Genomic DNA, 18,954 nt, shown 5'->3' with positions numbered 1-18,954 from the left:
TACCAGTTAAAAGAAAGCCTTAACTATTGAAACTACAGTCTATGTGGAATACAAAGACAACTTCAACAAAACAAAACAACTTAATGAATACAGGAAAATGGGAATATGTAGGAAGAGAGAGTGTGGGAAGTAATGAACAACAAAGATGATTATATGAAGTTTAGGAGAGTTGAAGTGTTGAGCTGTGTCTGGTCATTTAGGATGAGATCTGCACTGTCAGCAAGATGTTTGTAAATGTCCAGGGCTTCCAGCAGGTTGAGTTTATGGCCTCTGTTTGCTAAGTGAAGTCCGTGGGACACTGGCTGGTAGTTGTGACCCTCACTCAGTACATGCTCAGTCCGCCTAGTTGATATGTCTCTGCCTGATTGACCAATGTAAAATTTGTCACAGTCAGGACAGGTGATTTTGTATACCCCACTACTGGCTAATCACTGGATCTTGTCTTTGCTATTAAAAACACATTGGGCTGTCGTGTTCCTGACATAGTAGGAAAGCCTATACTTGCAGGATTTCAGTGCTTTGCCTACAATCTGTGATACCTGACCTAGAAATGGTAGTGTACACCATTTCTTGCAGACAGTGGACGGGGAAGCAGGTGGGGCGTAGAGCAGGGGTATAATTTTCCGTTTTTGTTTCCTGTGCAACATGTGGTCAATAAGAACTGGATTGTAGCCATTGACTGTGGCAATAAATTTTATTTTATCTAACTCTGCTTTAAAATCATCTCGGGACATGGGGATAGATATGAGACAGTGTACCATAGAGTGGAAAGCTGCATGTTTGTGAGCTATGGGGTGTTGTGAGCAAGAAGGTATTACTGTGTCTGTAGTTGTCGTTTTTCTGTAAATTTTGAAACAATGTGTGTGTGTACTGATGTCAATCGTGAGATTATTAAAACATGATCCCATATGGCATTACATAATGAAAGTAAGTACGTCACATCTTTTTGGTTTCACATCACCTCTCTGCGACAGCATTCACATTGCAAATGGATTTGTTTAATCAATTCTACAGTTTTGCCATTTGTTCGTCTTCACTGACTTTACTATCATTATTTAATCCCAAAATTTTTCCGATCTTAACCTCTTCTATCTGCAAATCCTCATGTCTTATATTTCTGCTGGGTACAGATTTTTTCAGGCTCTCAACTGCATCGAGTGAGTATTTTCAAAAGTTAATGACAGTGAAACTGGACTTAATTTCAGGTTTTATGTGTGTCATAATATTTGTATCTCGTTGAAGGATTGTCCCGTAGTTGCTAGCCTCCCACACTGTTGTCTGTGTACAAATGAACATCATGTGTATCTGTACTTACATGTCCTGGATTTAGATGAGAAAATAACAAAATTCTGCCAGCCACTGCTGATTTACTGTTAAATGGACAGTAAGCTCCAAATTCCACTGTCTTGATGGCGTTATCAATTGCTGTTTATGGATCTTCTGCAGTGAAAGTGTCAAACAGGTTACAACAAACCAGATGGTGTATTGAATGGAGGTCAGTTTGAGGGCAGTAACTATCTTGCTTATTAAAGCTACTCAGAATCATTAATTACTGAACATTTTGAACTACAGAACTGTGCAGTTGTGCAGTGACCACCTACTAAGCTTTCTTCAGATTGTTCCAAATGTGATCAGGGTCACAAAACTGAGCTTTACTGAAGTCTGGTGGTAGTGTGTCCCACAGTTGGAAGAGTTCTTCCTGCAAAGTTTACCATCACGTGTCTCCGGAAACAATTGGCCGACTCACACTGTCCGTACTGCCGATTGCCTCTTTTTAGCAGTAACTTTCTTAAGAGTGTCGCACCGTCCTCATCCTGGGCTAAATGGGCCCCGTATTCGTGCCGAAAATGTTTTTCTCAGAAAGCATTCCACCGTGATGGCGAGTCATATTTTCTCCCATTCCTACAAACTGTACATCTTCCAATAGCTGGCCAAGCTGTGGGCCGGGCGTGCCTCCACCCCATTGACCCTGGGAAGCTTCCACCTGCCATCTCGGGGCTCCCAGTGGTTGCAGGCGCCTTGTCCTGCTCACTGCGTGGGGTCAGCTGGGCTTCTTGTGTGGCTAGTCTGTATCACTGAAACCCTATCCTGGAATCCGGTACCATTTGCAGCGTAATGGCAGCAAAAGTTCAATTTCAAATATTTTGTGTAATTATTGATCAAATTTTAAACTCGATAAGAGATTTAATATTAGGTTAACTAGTGTTACAGTTAGAAACTGTGTGTTTGTTTTGAGGCCGTGTAACTGACAGCACACAAATACAGAGACATCATGCAGTAGCCACCAGAAAGATCGCGGGAGGCGCACATTGGCACGGCGCGTCACGGACGGTAGTTGCTGCAAGTAGAGTCCCGTCCACCAGAGGGCACGCGAGAATTCGGACGCGACCTCTGCCGGCGTAACAACAACAACAACAACAACAACTCCGGCAGCATGGGCCGTGCCCAGTGAGTTAACATCGGGCATGCCTAGGACACAGTCCCGGTCTACGCTAAGTGAAGTGCGACGTAAACGTGAACAGTGTTACTACACATCATTTGTCCAGTATTTGAGAATGAGAGCACTTAGCAACTTCCAACCAACTTTGCGTGGAATTTCAAACAAAACAGAACTTTTTATTGCATCCTCCACAAATTCGTGAAAGGAAAAAGAAATATCACCACATTTTCGCTGTTCGTGCAGTCAAACTTTTAATATACTACTACTTTACCATTATCTCTATTTGCAACGCAGTCTGCAGACAGTTACCACTGAATGTACCTACAAAGTTATAGGACTGTATGACGCACAGTTCAGGGTGTATGATATCAGTTGATTTATATTCATCCAGTGCTTCATAATGAGAGCACTTAGAGACACTTTGTGCCTATAAAACTTCAGTGTTGTTGCCCTGCTGACACATCCTGCATTGCTAGAACAAATGTGCTGTTCTTGTCAGTAGCCCACCTAATTTTTGTTAACAGTCAACAACCCGCTTTTTTTAAATTTCTTGTTTGGTGTTTGTATGTTTCTTTTAATTATGGATTATGTGTGAATGTGGTAGAGTGGGTCAGAAGAAATAAGTCTTTAACACGACCTTAATTTATAAACATGAAAATAGAATAAGTGCCAGTTCACTTTGCCATGTACCACTTGTATGTTGGCAGCACATCAGCTTGTGTAACAGGTAGATAGTTACAGGTAAATAAAGAGAAGTGGTGAGGAAAACGGCAATTTATTTTTAACACAAAAGTCGGAATCTTTATCTCGCACATCTGCAATGAAGATTGTGATGACATGTAATATGTTGTGTGAAATGACGTCTAGTTCCGGTCGGAATGTGATACTCGATTTGGGGAGCCGGTGAATGTGCCACGAGAAGCGGCATAACTGTACAGTGAATTGGAAATTAACGAATGCCAAAGTGGTTCTTTGCCCACTGTGCTATTTAGACAGTAACTGCTTGAGTAAAAAAAAGGTCAGTGTGTGTACATTTCTGCAGCAGAATAACTGACGATAGAAACAGACACAAAATCAAATTTGGACTGGAAATGGGGAGAACTATGCTATTGTCTAATATGAAATTAAGTATCGGGACGTTTTTCCCATTTTTTTGCAGTGTTGTCTTATATTAAACTGAAATGTGGTCGACAATTAGTACAGGCGAGAAGAGAATAAAAGGTTTCCAAATGTGATGCTACAGAAAAATGCTGAATATTTCACAGGTAGATTAGGTAACTAATGACTAGGCTCTGTAACAAAGTGGAGAAATAAGCAAAATTCTGGCACAATATGACTAAAAGATGGACTCAGTTGGTGGGCTACAACCTGAGGCATCACAGATTCACAAGTTTGGTAGTGGAAGGGCGTGTGAGGGACAAAGTTGTAGAGGGGAACCGGGGCTACACTACAGTTGAACAACTTCGAATGGGTAGAGGTCGCAGTAGTTATTAAGTTGGTCCTCAGTTTTTTGAATTTAGTGTTTCTTCAAGCACACCCTCCAGCTTTTTCCCGTTTGTTTAAGAAGGATTTTAAGATCTTCTTTGTTGAAATTGACAAGGAAGCCGTGCTGCAGTGCTCGAGAAGATGCATCCTGTCACTACGTTTTGTTCGTTACTGCTTATGCGTGTGCTTGACTGCTGTCGTGAGGGTGGATCCTGTATGGGGGTAACATCAAAATGTCAAGTGATTTCAGTATGTCCCCCTCCCCTCCACCTACCTGCACTCCATTTTTTTACTTTCGACATATTTTATTATTTGATAGTGTGCCACGTTTCATTACAATTAAGTAATATTAACCCATGCCACAACTGACCTGAATGTTATTTAAATAAGGCTTATATACTGGAATAAGTGTCTGTTTTCTATTGCAATAAACAACTATATACATATGTTTTGAAAATATTAAATTTAAATGGTAGAAATTTAAGTACTACTGTATAGCTCGTTTTTTTACATTCGGGGTACTATGTCTGGTGATCTTCATCAGCTATTAAGTCTCCTGAAATCTTACATTAACTTAACTCCTCTTTCTGACATACCGTGTCTCCCCTTAAATTTTCCGTAGCCTCTTTGCCACTAAGGCAGAAAGTGTTTGAATCCCAAGAAAAAGGAACCTTATTTAAGAAATCTAAATCTATGCGTAACTTCCCCATGTCCAAACTTTTGACTGAAATGAACTCATTCCACTGTAGATTGAAAATTTCATTGTGGAAACAACCACCAGACAATATCCTTTCTTCTGAGAGTGCTAGTCCTGCAAGTTTTGCAGGAGGCCTTCTGTAATTTTTTTTAAAAATTGGAATGTAGAAGATGAGGTACTGGCAAAAGTAAAAATGTGAGGACAGGCCGTGAGCCGTGCTCCAGTAGCTCGCTCGGTAGATGACACAAAAGGCAATGGTACTGAGTTTAAGCCTCAGTCCGACACAGTTTTAATCTGCCAGGAAATCTTCATGTGGAGCACACTCTGCTGCAGAATGAATTTAATTTTGGGGTCTCACTCGAGCACAAAAATAAGCAGTAACAAAGAACACATAGTAACACTGCACATCATCTCGACTGCTGTATGGGTCCCTTGTCTTCAGCTTCAACAAAATAGATTTTAAAATTCTTTTTAAAACAAATGGGAAAAAACAACTAAATGATTATACACGAAGAAACATGAAATTTGAAGGGAAAAAAGTACTAGGAGTTACACATGGAGAGAGTTTTGTAGGATAGAGTAGCATGGACAGCTGCACCAAACCAGTCTTTGGACTGAAAATAACAACAGCATATTAATATCTCCACTGTACATATTTGTACAGGCTCCATCATTGCACTCTATAACTCCTTCCTGAAAGGCCACAAATGTCTTTGTGAATTTCAGTCACTTTGTCCTGTTTTGCATCTGGAAATTGTGTGTGTCCTTTATCCACACAATGTGAGTTTGCTTTGTGACTTTTTCACATACGTACTGAAAGCAAAGACAGTACAAGGGACTGTGTCAGCTTTTACACTGGAAAGACTGGAAGCTGATAGGTGCAGCCAGCTGTATTTTCTACACATTGGATTCGTATGTTTGGTGTGTGCCCACTAATAGTATTTTTAAATGTTAATTGTCCAGTTGGAAGCATGGCCATTGAACATGTAATGTAGAACATATATAATATGTATGCTAATTTGAGTGCACACAAGTTTGTTTGTTTGTTTGTGTGTGTGTGTGTGTGTGTGTGTGTGTGTGTGTGTGTGTGGGCACGTGCATGCAAAATTATGTTATGATTGAAGAGTCGTCAGGAGACAGTGCTATCCCACGAGTTCTACGTTTTGTGTGTTTGGTTAAATTCGAAGGCTGGAAACTAAACACAATAAGACAAAACTATTTGTGGAGTAAACAGCACATTTTAGTGGAACATACGGATCAACTTCATACCAGCATGCAGAGCTATCGAAAACATGACGACAGATTGCGTGTTTGGACTAATCCTCACTAAATTAAGTGTTAGTACTTTCTTCTGCTGACTACTTCAATTTCACCCAAAATTTTGGCAAAGTTTTATAATTCTAATTTTTAAATGAAATGTGGTGCATTACTTGTATTCAGGGTGATTGTTATTAATGTACAAACACTGCTGAAGTGACATAGATGATGCTGAGACAAGTAATTTAATATAAGACACATGGGGTTCAAATGTTGGTAAATACCCTGAAAATGTATGAGGAATGTTGAACGTGGCACACCACTAGGTGACTTGCAATGATTGGTCTCAGGCATAAAGGGATGATCGAGCGATGCAATACCTTCATTCGAGCAAACAGTGCAGTTTTCGAACACCTTTTATGAATGAGGCCTGTTGTAAATGTAGAAGTTGCAAAATTATTGTCCTTGCTGTAACCAAGGTAAAGCTATCTTATTTTTTTTCCCCCCATTGTGATCCTCCTCTTTCTTTTTTATTTACAGACATTGTTTAGAAAGAAAATGTAGTTTATTTATTGGTAATGATGCAGTTTGTAAGCTTAGACTCATTTGCTTTTGATGCAATATGGTAGGTTTTTGTTGTACAGTACTTTGCAAAAAACCAGCGGAGACCACAGGACTGCTAAATAAAATAACAAATCTTACATCAGTGTAAACACACAAATGCTTAACACAATGAAAAGCATACTAATCACGCAGTTTTAATTGGCCCCTATACGATTGGTGGAAGTGGGCTAACTTCGTGCTGCTCCAGAATGTTTACGGTCACTGGCAACATTAGCTACAGAGCAGGATTATGCATCGTAACAGTAAGTAGTCAGTGTGGATGTAGTGTCGATCGTGTGTGGTGTTGTGCATAGTGATCGTTAATATCATTTACAAAAGAGAGCGAAGAGGCCGTACCTGGTCCTCGTAGTGAGTCACCGTCAACTTTCGTGTCACTTCTTTGGCATATTAACCTATTAATTCTTTTTACGAGTTGTAAGGTGGCTGCTCCGGGAAAGGAGGCGGGGCTCATCTCGGCAGCCGGTGAGTTACTGGCCGATCGCAAACTTCCACTCCCGGCATCTCCCGCTCAGGGTCCGAGTACGAGTGCGCCTGCCGGAAGCGAGTCTCGAACCCTGAGCCCCACACACTAGTCGCGCACCCGGGCCGAGAGCCACTCCGGCGGGAATACACGACTCGGGTCGGGTCGATCGGGTGTGACGGACCGATACGATCTGCTGACGTCACGTTTTTGTCATCTGTTGTCAACTTTTGAGGTATTTCCTGACATTTGCGACTCCGTTTGTCTCTTTTTAAATTACACGCCTCGGTGCCACCTGTGTCATTTCCGAAGTTTTTAGACGTTAATAAAATTACCCTGTAAATGGGTGGAAATATACAATGTGTGCCTTTAGTGTTTGTCTGTTCCTTGACTGGTGCCTGCAGTACATGCTGATTCTGTTCCTGCTGTTCCTCGTGCAGTTCAGCGTGGCCTGTGCGTGCCTGGCCGTCAATCAGGAGCAGCAGCAGCACCTCGCAAAGCAGGTGCGTATCGTGTAATAGTGGTGGGAGGCAGTTTACTGAGAACTTTGTGCTGCGTGTTCTAATATTTGAGTCCTTCGCTTTCTTGCTCGTGCCTCTTGGGGGTGCGGATTGTTCAGTCCTTCTGTGCCTTTATTGGGCATTAGTTCTGTCTCGTCTGGACTACAGTTGTCAAGTTCACTGATCAGCTGCCCTTCTGTGCTGCTCCTCTTGTACCCAGTCCACCATTGTGGAATCCGTTTAGTAACTGGTAACTTTTACACTAGCCCTGTTGATAGTCTTCTGGTTGATGTGGAATACCTTCCCTTTTGGTTTGGCATTCCCAACTCCTTGTTTCCTGTGCCATCACTATCCCCTCTTCCCTTGCTCACCCCTCTTATTCTATTCTTTTCACAGCGTGGTGTGCACGGGTCCTCGAGATATTAAGACCTTTCTTCTTTTTGGGGCTGCTTTACCTTCCCCTCCCTCCTTGTGGATTTGGTTTGTTTGCTTTCCCTCCAGTTTTTTGACTTTTCTTTTTTGGTTCCCCTCAGGGAGTTGACCTCCATATCTAAATGTAATATCCGCACTCTCCCTAGCATCTTTGGCAAGTGTTCCTCTCCTCCTCCCCCCCCTCCCCCCTTTCCCCCCTCCCCCATCGCCCTTTTTGCCTCCTCGATAAGTCACCAGTTCGGTAGCCAGTTCAGGTGCTGGGGCTGTTGTATACCCATCTGGCTGAGCCCCTTACACCACAGGGGTACTTGCACTATGAATGCCTTGTGAAAGCCTAGGAGTGTTCACTTACCTTTTCAGGGTGTCGGAACTCCCGGCAACGACTGTCGTGACAGGTGACCGTTGCAGTGGCTACGTGTTGCCCACAAGACGAGCCCCGGAGTGGGTTGTACCGGGGCGGACATTTATTTTCACAAAATGTGTTGAATTTTCTGGCCATTCTTAGAAATAGTTCTGTCTCAGTTCCTGTTTCTGCCTTCCCAGCTTATCCTCCCTCAGCTAACCCCTCGGAGGAGCGTCAAGTCCATTGGTGTGGGGCGAAACCCTTTCAGAGTTCCCGGTCCGTACCGGTGCTGACGAGGAGACTTTCGTTGCCACCGAACCCCCTTTTTTTAACACGTTGTGGGCAAGTTCAGTGAAGCTGAGTTCTTAAGCAAGATGAGATCTGGCTCCCTCCTTATAAAGACAACTTCTGCCAGCCAGTCGGCCTCCCTCCGTGCCTGCGACCGTTTAGGATACGGTCCAGTGAATATCACTCCTCACAAGTGTCTCAGTATGACACGGGGTGTAATTTTCAATAGGGGCCTTCTCCCCAAGTCCGACGATGAACTCGGGGCTAATCTGGAACCGTGTGGAGTTCGTTTCGTGCGACGTGCCGAGAGAGGTCCTGAGGACAGTCGGGTAGACACCTCCACTTTCGTCCCGGCCTTCGAGGGGGATACCTCGCCTGAGAAGGTCGAGGTTACGGTACGCAGATACAGTGTCAAACCGTTCATTGCATCTCCCACGCGTTGCTTCCGTTGCCTCAAATTCGGACACGTGTCCTCGTGATGCGGTGCCACTCCTATCTGTGGTTGACTGTCGCTGCCCTCTTCTTGTGGGGAGCTGTTGCACCCCACTGTCTGTGTAAACTGTTGTTGTCTAAATTTTCCCCACTCGCCGTAGTGTGTCCAGCATATATAAAGGAAACAGGAATCCGGGAAATAAAAATGGTTGACCGTCTCAACTACTTAGAGGCCTGGAAGAAGTTTTGACAGACTTCACCCTGTGAATCTCTCATCTATCTTTGCCTCAGTTACATCTTTCCATTTTCTCCCCTTCTCCTTACCCCCCTTCCTGTCTCCCTTCTCTTTCCTCCCCCGGCGGCTACTGTCCTTTCTCCTCAAGGAACCGCTCCTCCTCCTCCTCCTCCTCCTCCTCCTCCTCCTCCTCCTCCTCAGCCAGTGAAGAAATTCTCTTCTCTGGCTGCTGCTACATTGGGGGCTCCCTTTCAGAGCACACCTCACTGGCGTTCTCTAGATAGGAAGCCTGCAACCTCAGGTCAGACAAGGGACCCGGTCTCTGAAGGCTCCAAAGCCGGTCGCCCTCTGTCTGATCTGGACATCACTGCCTCCCATTCCCCTACCGATAACACCTCCTCCCTCCCGAGGGAGGAGAACGGCAGTGCAAGTTCGAGGCTTCTCCGGCATCCCGGAGGGGATTGCCCCCCCTCCTCCTCCTCTCTCCGAATCGGTCCAATTTATATAGATGTCGCCCCCTCCTCGTCAGTGACGACCACTGACCCGGTGACGTGTCCTACCCTCATCTTCTTTATATCTGACACGAACTCTCACCGTATTATAAGCCAGTGGAATTGCAACGTATATTACCGTCACCTGTCGGTAAAACAGCTCGTTTCCTCTTATTCTGTGTTCTGTCTCGCTCTTCGAGAAACGCACTTTCGTGACGACCACTCTTTAACATTTTGCAGTTGTCAGGTGTCGTGTCAGAACTGTGCCGAACCTGCGATAGCACTGGGAGGGGTCTGCACTTTGATTTGCAGCGATGACATCGGTGACTGGATCCCTGGAAGCCATAGCAGCACGTGTGAACAACCCCAGCAATCGACATTGGCAATGTGTACCTTTCTACAGGTAAGCCACTTCCTTACGTTGAGCTGCCTATCTTAATACAGCAGCACCCACCCCTATATCTCTTCCTCAGGGACTTTAATGCACACTACCCTGTGGGGGAGTGACACTTCGACGTGTAGGGGTTTTCTAATTGACCGACTTATTACAGACTTTGATTTCTGTCTCCTCAATCACAGTTCCCTTACCCACTTCAGCGCCACTCGTAGCACCTTCTCTGCTATCGATCTCACGATATCTTCCCTGCTGTCTCAGCTTCACTACATTGGTCACCCTGTGATGACCTTTGTGACAATGACCACTCTTCAGTGATCCTATCGTTTCCCTGCTGCCGCAAGGCGGACTGACTCCACAGAGCCAGTTGGCCATTCTACAGAGCCAGTTGGCCTTTATGTATGTCTACTGTGCACTTTGACACTTCTTTCTCAGAATGCATTGATGTGGTCGTGTGAGACATCTCATCTTCGTGACACTGGCACTGCCATCCCCATAGCCACAGGTGGTCCCCCTCCCCTCTCATCGACTGGTACTGTGGTGGGCCGAGGACGTAGCAGTTGCTATCCGGGACTGCCAGTGGATTTATACAACTCCCTTCACAGACCAACCTTATCACTTTTCAGCATCTCTGTGCTAAGGCTTACTATCTTATTAAGCAGAGTAAAAAGGAATGCTGCGAGCACCGAGGCAATGTGTTTCCTCCCTAGGGACGAGTGCCTCCTCATTGCAGGTTTTCTCAAAGATCTGTAGCTTTCTGGACCGCAAGCGACAATTGACTGTCCGGGCTGTTATCCTATAGGGTGCACTGTCTGATCCGTCAGTCCTCGTAGAACATCTTGCGACACACTTTACGACAGCGTGGGGTCATCTTCCTACTATGCTACCTTCCTCTGGTAGAAATCGGGAGTTGGCGAAATCCCCTTCTCTTTCGAGCCGCACCAAACTGAAGCCTAAAATGAACCCTTCACTGAATGGGAATTCTTGCAGGCTCGTACCTCTTCACGTGACACGGCCTCAGGCCAGGTTCCATCCACAACCGGATGATCCGACACTCGGACGTTACTGAGAGGAGGCGTCTGCTCGGGGTCTTTAACAGCATTTGGCTAATGGTTCTCTTCCCCAGGCAAAAGGGAAACGGCATAGTTCCCCGTCCTTAAGCTCCGGAAGAACCCGGCATCTCTCGAGTTACCGACCGATTAGCCCGAACGGTGTACTTTGTAAACTGCTCGAGAGGACGATTAACTTCAAATTATGTCGGGTCCTCAAATCTCGGGGCCTTTTGTTCCGGTATTAGTGTGGCTTCTGGGAAGGACGATCTACAACTGACCGTTTGCTCAGATTGGAAGCAGCAATCCGACAGCATTTTACTGACACCATATTTGATCTACGAGGGCCGTTCAGAAAGTAACCTCCGGTTGATTTAAAAAAATACACCAAGTTAAATAAAAATATTTTAATATATACATCTTACAACTATATCTTTGCACTATTTTTCTACATAGTCTCCATAGCGATTGAGGCACTTATCGTATCCCTTCACAAGCTTTGAAATTCCTTCTGCATAAAAATCACCCGCTTGTGCCTGGAGCCAGCCTGTGACCGCATCTTTGAGCTCTTCGTCGTCATCAAACCGCTGTGACCCGAGCCATTTCTTATGCATGAAGAGGTGATAATCACTTGGCGCCAGGTCTGGGCTGTAAGGTGGATGGTTGATAACGTCCCACTAGAAGGACTCAAGAAGGGCCATTGTTCTGCGAGCAGAGTGAGGACGGGCGTTATCGTGCAAAAAAACGATACCGGAAGTCAGCATACCACGGCGTTTGTGCTGTATAGCCCATCGTAACTTTTTTATTGTTTCACAGTACACGTCTTGATTAATGGTCGTACCACGTTCCATGAATTCAACCAACAACACCCCTTTGGCATCCCAAAACACCGTTGCCATCAGTTTTCTGGCAGAAAAATCTTGCGAGGCTTTTCTTGGTTTGGTAGGCGAATTTGAATGTGCCCACATCTTTGATTGTTCTTTTGTCTCAGGGTTCACGTACTTAATCCAGGTTTCGTCACCGGTCACGATTCTGTTTAACAATGGTTCTCCTTCGTCCTCATAACGTGACAGAAAGTCTAATGCAGAGGCCATTCTTTGAGTTTTGTGGTGGTCGGTAAGAATTTTGGGCACCCATCGTGCACAGAACTTACGGTAACCCAATCTTGCTGTCACTATCTCGTACAAGAGAGTCTTAGAAATCTGTGGAAAACCAGTAGACAACTCCGATATTGAGAAACGTCGATTTTCACGAACTTTTGCATCAACTGTCTGAACGAGTTCGTCAGTCACCAATGATGGTCTACCACTCCTCTCTTCATCATGAACGTTTTCTCGTCCACTTTTAAATAAACGTACCCATTCATGGACAACTCCTTCAGTCATTACTCTTGGTCCGTACACGGCACAAAGCTCACGATGAATAGCTGCTGCAGAATATCCTTTGGCTGTAAAAAACCTTATGACAGCACGCACTTCACATTTGGCGGGGTTTTCTATTGCAGCACACGTTTCAAACTGCCACAAAAACTAAACTAGCGCAGGTACGATGTTCACTCGACCACGGCTTGATGCCGACTGACCTGTTGAGTGCGTGAACGCACAGATGGCGTCGCTACTCCCCCCACAACCCGCACTGTGACCAATCGGAGGTTACTTTCTGAACCGCCCTCGTACATACGGCATATGATACCACTTAGTGCCATCACATTTTAAGTATCCTCCACGACTGGGGCTTTTGCAGCCCCCTTTCAATTTTTATCTGTGACGTTTTAACCCACTGGCTCTACCAGGTTAGAGTTGGCACTTCATTCTCCACCCGTCGGATCCAGGAGAACGGGATCCCACAGGGTTCTGTGTCAAGTGTCGTACCCTTCGTCACCGTCGACAGGCTCGTAACCCCTGTTTGGCCTCCGGTTATCCCAGCATTGTACGTTGACGATTTTTGTATCCGGTGCAGCTCCCACTCGGTGGCATCTGCTGAACGTCAGCTCCGAAGCGCCATCCGGTTGACCTCTGCATCGGCCCTCTGCCACGACTTCGTTTCCTCCCTCCAAAACGCGGGTTATGCATTTTTGGCGTCGACCAACAACACACCCTGAGCTCTAAATGCAGCAGATTAATGCTCTCTGCCTCCCGGCTGACACATCTCGGGGTGCAGACCGTGCTACTCTTCTCCATATTTATAGCGCTCTGGTGTTGTCCGGATAAGATTATTGGTGTCAGGTTTGTGGCTCAGAGGTTCCTTCCATTCTGAAACTACTTGACCCTAATGGGGTGCCTCTGGCAATCGGTGCCTTTCACACTAGTCCCGTCGACCGTCTCCCCACGGAAGCTGGGATTCCCCCTCTACAAATACAATGGACCCAACTACCGGTTTCTTACGGCATCTCCATTTGACCATTCTCCGACTATCCCGGGTACCTCGTCCTCTTTGCGAACGAGGGACGTTTCCCTCCCGATACCGGGCCGATCGGAATGCGTCGCACTTTTCTCTGTCGGGAACTCCGTCTCCACTCGCTGGAAAGTGCCACGTATATTTCTTCTCTCGACCCTTACCACCCGACCCACCCTCTCCCCATCCCTGCCCTCCCCCCCTGGACGATGCCCGGACCTTGGATTAGGACAGGTCTGTTCCAGGGTCCTGAGGTCTCTGCCGCCCCAATGATATTCCGGTGTCTCGTACGTTCCGTTCTTGAAGAGTTACGAGGTGCCGACATCTACACTGATCACTGACGATTCTAGAATGATAGATAAGGCGGGATATGCTTTCACGTCTCGTACTGGCACGAAACACCGTTTACTGCCAGGATCGTGTAGTGCGTTCACAGCAGAGCTGTTAGCCATTAACAGCCCTCCCCCCTCCATTTTGTTACTCGAGAGTGTCTCCACAGTGTTTTAATACATCCTGACTCACTGAGCAGGCTACAGGATATAGACTGATGCTACTCTCATCACACTTTGGTCTCTGCTATCCGGGACCTTCTGTCTGCCATTGGCCGTGCCGTGTGCTCTGTTGTCTTTCTCTGAGTCCCAAGTCGTGTGGGCAGCCCAGGGAATGAACTGGGTGACCATTTGATTAGAGAGGCAGATACTTACTGTCAATTCCCTTTAACGATTCCACGTGCAGATATGCAGATAACCGTCGAGTCTCTCGTTTTCCAAAAGTGGAATGACACCTGATGTGCTACTACTCTCAGTAATAAACTTTGCACAATCGAGGAGACTACTGCAGTTTGGTGCTCTTCCTTCTGCAGCTCTAGGAAGGAGTCCACTGTCTTGTGCCATCTGCACATCGTTTTCTCTTGCGTAACGAGCCACTCTCACAGTGTGGCTGTGGAACCAGACTGACAGTATCCCACATATTGGAATGTCCCCTTCTTTTGGCCCTTACAGATTCCTCGCCTTTAATATTAGCAGACGATTCACGGATAGTTGAACTAGTCCTCAGTTTCCTTTGTGAAAGGGATTTTTATTGTCAGTTATAAATACTACTGTTAGTTGAATGGCAGACCTCGTGCTGATGACACCGATGGAAGGAAATACTGCTATCAGGACTGAGAATAACACTGTCCACTGATGTAAAATTTTCCCCGCCAGCAGGAAGATTACCAGTGTATGAAGTTTGTAGTTTACCACTCTCAGTACAGTGTTTTAAATACTGTAATAGTGGTTTACATGCTGTCATATTGCCTGGAATTCTGTCCACTATTCTTGCTGATGACTGTGTAATGTATGACAAAATATTCTAACTATGTTGGGTCTCATCCTATAAGTGTTGGGGAGAGATGGTTAATGAGCTCTGAGTGGATAGACTAACCAGGCAGTTGTAGAATTTTTACCAATTTTAAGTGTCATAATTTTGTTTGTCACAAAGGCAGTTTTTTCAATTTGTGGACGGATTACTGTTCTCTCAGACCCACCGCTGCAACATTTGCATGCTGACACAAAGTAGGGGCATTGATGACTGGCTGTTGAGTGGACCAAATCCATCATCACGAAGTCAAAGCTTGGGTTTTTCTGTAATAATGGGGAAGGTCCCAGGGCTCTACTCACACTTTGGAAAGATTAAAATTATGGAATAATTTCCTGGCTGTAGAGCACATTCCATCTAGTTCCAGGTCTTCAGAGAGTTGCTGGATTGGAAGCAAAAGATTACTTTGTCTTTTAGTGTCCACAGCATTTGAACTGGTTGCAAAGTGGCCTCCAGTTCTCCCAGTTATCGCAAAGTGCAGTGGAACTTTGAGAGCACGGCATTTTCGGGATGGAAGGACTGATGACACCATCGGTTGTTCCCGTTAAACCCCAACATTGTCTATCTTTGATGGGCACAGTGTTGATGGGATGTTAAACTGTAACCGTACTTCCTCAGTTACGTTGCCCCGTGTCTTAGACCACTGTGGATAATATGCAAAATTTCCATCGAACAGTGAATTGAAGTAAAAACGTACATAAAGTGTTTATTAATGAACCTAGCAATCATTATATCATATGTATTTTGGCTCAATGGCTATTTTGAATCTGTTGCTTGAGAAGACTAGCTTTACTGGAGAAAGTACAAGCCGCCGATCTTTAGTTCTGCGTACAAATGTGTGAACTAATTATTTTAATGGGAACGAGGGACCGACAAGCTAGCAGTTTGGCCTCACCCCCCCCCCCCCTCTCCACCCCCCACCCCCTCTCTTTTAAACCAACCAACCAACTAAACTGCAAAAATATTTCCTTGTACCTACTTACTCAGTGAATGGATTTCATTTGGCGTGTGAATTTCTTCTTTGAATGTATCATTGTAAAACCAGTCAGATGATGGTTGTACTGCAATGCTTACACATTTTCTTTTTGATTTTGTCTTTTCAGGGATGGAACAAAATTGAAAACACGACAACACAGATGGATTTGGAGACAGTGTTTAAATGCTGTGGGTTCGATAAGGAAGATAATACTACTTTTTGTGTGAGTACATATACACATATATATCTTTGTGCAAACGTGCCTGGTTCGACATAAAGGATCTGCAGAGAGTTGACAAATAAGCAGTTCGTGCATCTCGATAAGGTCGGGTAGCTTTGGTTGCGTATGGCTCGCACCGGTCTCCTCTCGAGTAGTGGACAGCCCTCATCTCCAAACAACTTGCGAACACACGAAACAGACAGGTGTGCGCCACGAGCTATGTAAGAGTGCACCCAGTTTGTTTGGAGATCTTCTCTGTCCGTGATTTGTATTATGACTCGTGAGGTTGCCAGCCAAATGCCTATTAATTTTTTGCTTATCTTCCCAGTCTCAGCTGGAAGTTCTGGCAGAGAATTTCAGATTAGCAAGTCTGTAATTATTTCCAAACATGTTTTGTGCTTTTATCCTTTCTAAGTATTTTGATATTTTATTATTAATATTGCGAGTTTCAATTAATTTATTTTATTATGGAATTTATGCAGTGTGTGATCTCTAATGGTATGTTGTGCTCTTGTGGAAATAGCAAAATAAGAAAATTTTTGATTATACAGTGTTAACTAATCTTGAGTGTGTTTCTACAGAGTGAAATGTTTCTGTAGTAAAAGTGTGAAAAACCTGTTGATATTGTAATTTGTTTCCTGCAGCCAGACTTGTGCAACACACAGAAGTGCTCGAAGTGTGGCGAGGCCCTGCAGAACACGATCGACTATGCCTTCAAGCTGTCCGGAGGGATAGGCTTGTTCTTCAGCTTCACAGAGGTAGGCGTGACGATCCAGAGGTGTGACATCGCACTATAGTTCAATTCTTTTATCTTGGCGGCTCGCGCATGCCCGCCCAGACGCGGGAGATTGCTGCGTTGCCAGTTGCACACGACGCACGCGCCAATAGAAGCAGCGCCATAGTATAGCATAGTTCGCAAGCTTACGTTTAGGGGGGAGCGCGCATTTCATGAAGTAAAGCCACCACGGCCGCATTAACCCTTTCGCTGCTACAAAGACGTGCTCCCTGCATTCCGCGCTGTGCGCGATTTTGTCACTGCACTGCTCGCCTGTGCAGACACATCGTGTTCCGACTGCTTTAACACTCTTATCAATCGATTCCACAAAAACTATTTGGCCCAAAAATTAGATTTTTACACATCTTCTTGACTTATACCTTCCCCCCCATAAATGACTTAATTTTGTTTCGATGTTCAACGCAGTTATTATGCAGCATTAAATATGGTAAACCGTTGCACGAAATTTTGAAGAGTTTGCAGAAGTAAAAGTCCATAGAGTATACTTTCCGTATGGTCGATTTTAGTTGCCACAATGTTGAGAATGAAATGTGGACAAGATACCTAAATTTCATATAAAATTTACTGTATAACAGTAGCTCATTTAAATACGACATAGGTGTCGTATGTAATATTGAGAAATATTCTGTCTTTCGCGACTGTAACAAAAGTTTTATTTACACTGAGCACGTTTGGCTTTATTTTAAAGCACTTCAATCAATCAAAAGGAAGTAGACAAAATACATTAAACAAAACTGTGGACTTACAAAAACATTAGGACTTGAATATACCGTCTATCAGTGAAGTGCTCTGAACTATGTCAAATATAATTTTTGTGTGTGGCACACACAAACATCATTTATTTGCTAAAACACTGATCTGCCAACACAAACGTTGAATATTGTGTTACCGCAGCACAAAACTACAAAAGGTGACTTTGCAATGGAGGAGACAAAATACTGTCCACTGAAGATGCTTCAAAAGAGAGAAACGCGTCTGGTCTAAATAAGCCCCTTATTACAGTTGCAGAAGAGGAATATATTTCAGTACCATTGGTAAAACTGCGGCTGTGGAACAAAAACAAGAAAGAGAACATGAGTACCATTGTATGTGCCATACCTTTCCTTGATTTAAGTGCTTTAAAATAAAGCCAAACGCGTCCGGTGTAAATAATACTTGTATTACAGTCGGGAAAGACGAATATTTCTCAATATTACATACGACACCTATGTTGTACTTAAATTAAATGAGATATTGTTATACAGTAAATTTTATATGAAATTTAGGTATCTTGTCCACATTTCATTCTCAACACTGTGGCAACTAAAATCGACCATACGGAAAGTATACGCTATGGACTTCTACCTCTGCAAAATCTTCAAAATTTAATGCAATGGTTTACTACATTTAATGCTGCATAATAACTGTGTTGAACATCGAAACAAAATCAAGTCATTTATGGGGGGAAGGTATCAGTCAAGAAGACGTGTAAAAATCAAATTTTTGGGCCAAATAGTTTTTGTGAAATCGAATGATAAGTGTGTCAAAGCAGTGGGAACACCGTGTGTCTGCACAGGCGAGCAGTACAGTGATGACAAAATCGCGCACAGTGCAGAATGCGGCGAGCACGTGTCTGCAGCAGCGAAAGGGTTAATGAAGAGACAAAGCACTAGAAATTTCAAAAAATTGCGTTCAAACGAATATAATTCGTGAAGTAAGGCACTTCGATATTGTTTTTAAATAATGAAAATATTTAGCAATGCACAAGGTTTGAACTCGTAACCTTTCGCGTAGCAATCCAACACTTTAACCGCTACGCTAACGCACCTCGTCTGACAATATAACGCTACGAGGACTATAACACGTCACGCAAAATACTGACAAACACTGTTGGTATGACTATGAATTACTCACGCTTCGTCGAAGTACAATAGGAAATAAACAATTACCGCTGTTTTTTATTGCGAAAAAGCGGTTCGTGAGAGTGATACAAACACCTTTCCTTGCTATCGCCTGAATTAGGAGTCTTATTGCTTGTTTGGTTTAATTAATTAATAGAATATGAAGCAATTGGTATAAAGAAAGCTTTTTCCAAACTTTCTA

The 18,954-nt window shown here is 44.2% G+C and overlaps 1 protein-coding gene across 2 annotated transcripts in view; it reads left to right on the top strand.

Annotated features, from left to right (window-relative positions):
* LOC126215095 (tetraspanin-31) overlaps window positions 1-18,954 on the top strand; it is a 59,286-nt gene that overhangs the window by 22,812 nt on the left and 17,520 nt on the right. For both annotated transcript variants that reach the window (XM_049941744.1, XM_049941743.1), the window contains exons 3-5: window positions 7,368-7,466; window positions 15,984-16,079; window positions 16,721-16,834. In XM_049941744.1, the coding sequence (XP_049797701.1) occupies window positions 7,368-7,466; window positions 15,984-16,079; window positions 16,721-16,834 (309 nt within the window). The remainder of the gene's footprint in view (window positions 1-7,367; window positions 7,467-15,983; window positions 16,080-16,720; window positions 16,835-18,954) is intronic.

The sequence above is a fragment of the Schistocerca nitens genome, chromosome 12, assembly GCF_023898315.1.
Source record: "Schistocerca nitens isolate TAMUIC-IGC-003100 chromosome 12, iqSchNite1.1, whole genome shotgun sequence".
Classification (NCBI taxonomy): domain Eukaryota; kingdom Metazoa; phylum Arthropoda; class Insecta; order Orthoptera; family Acrididae; genus Schistocerca; species Schistocerca nitens.
The sequence above is the reverse complement of the archived record's forward strand: the minus strand, read 5'-3'. Positions and strand labels throughout refer to the sequence as shown.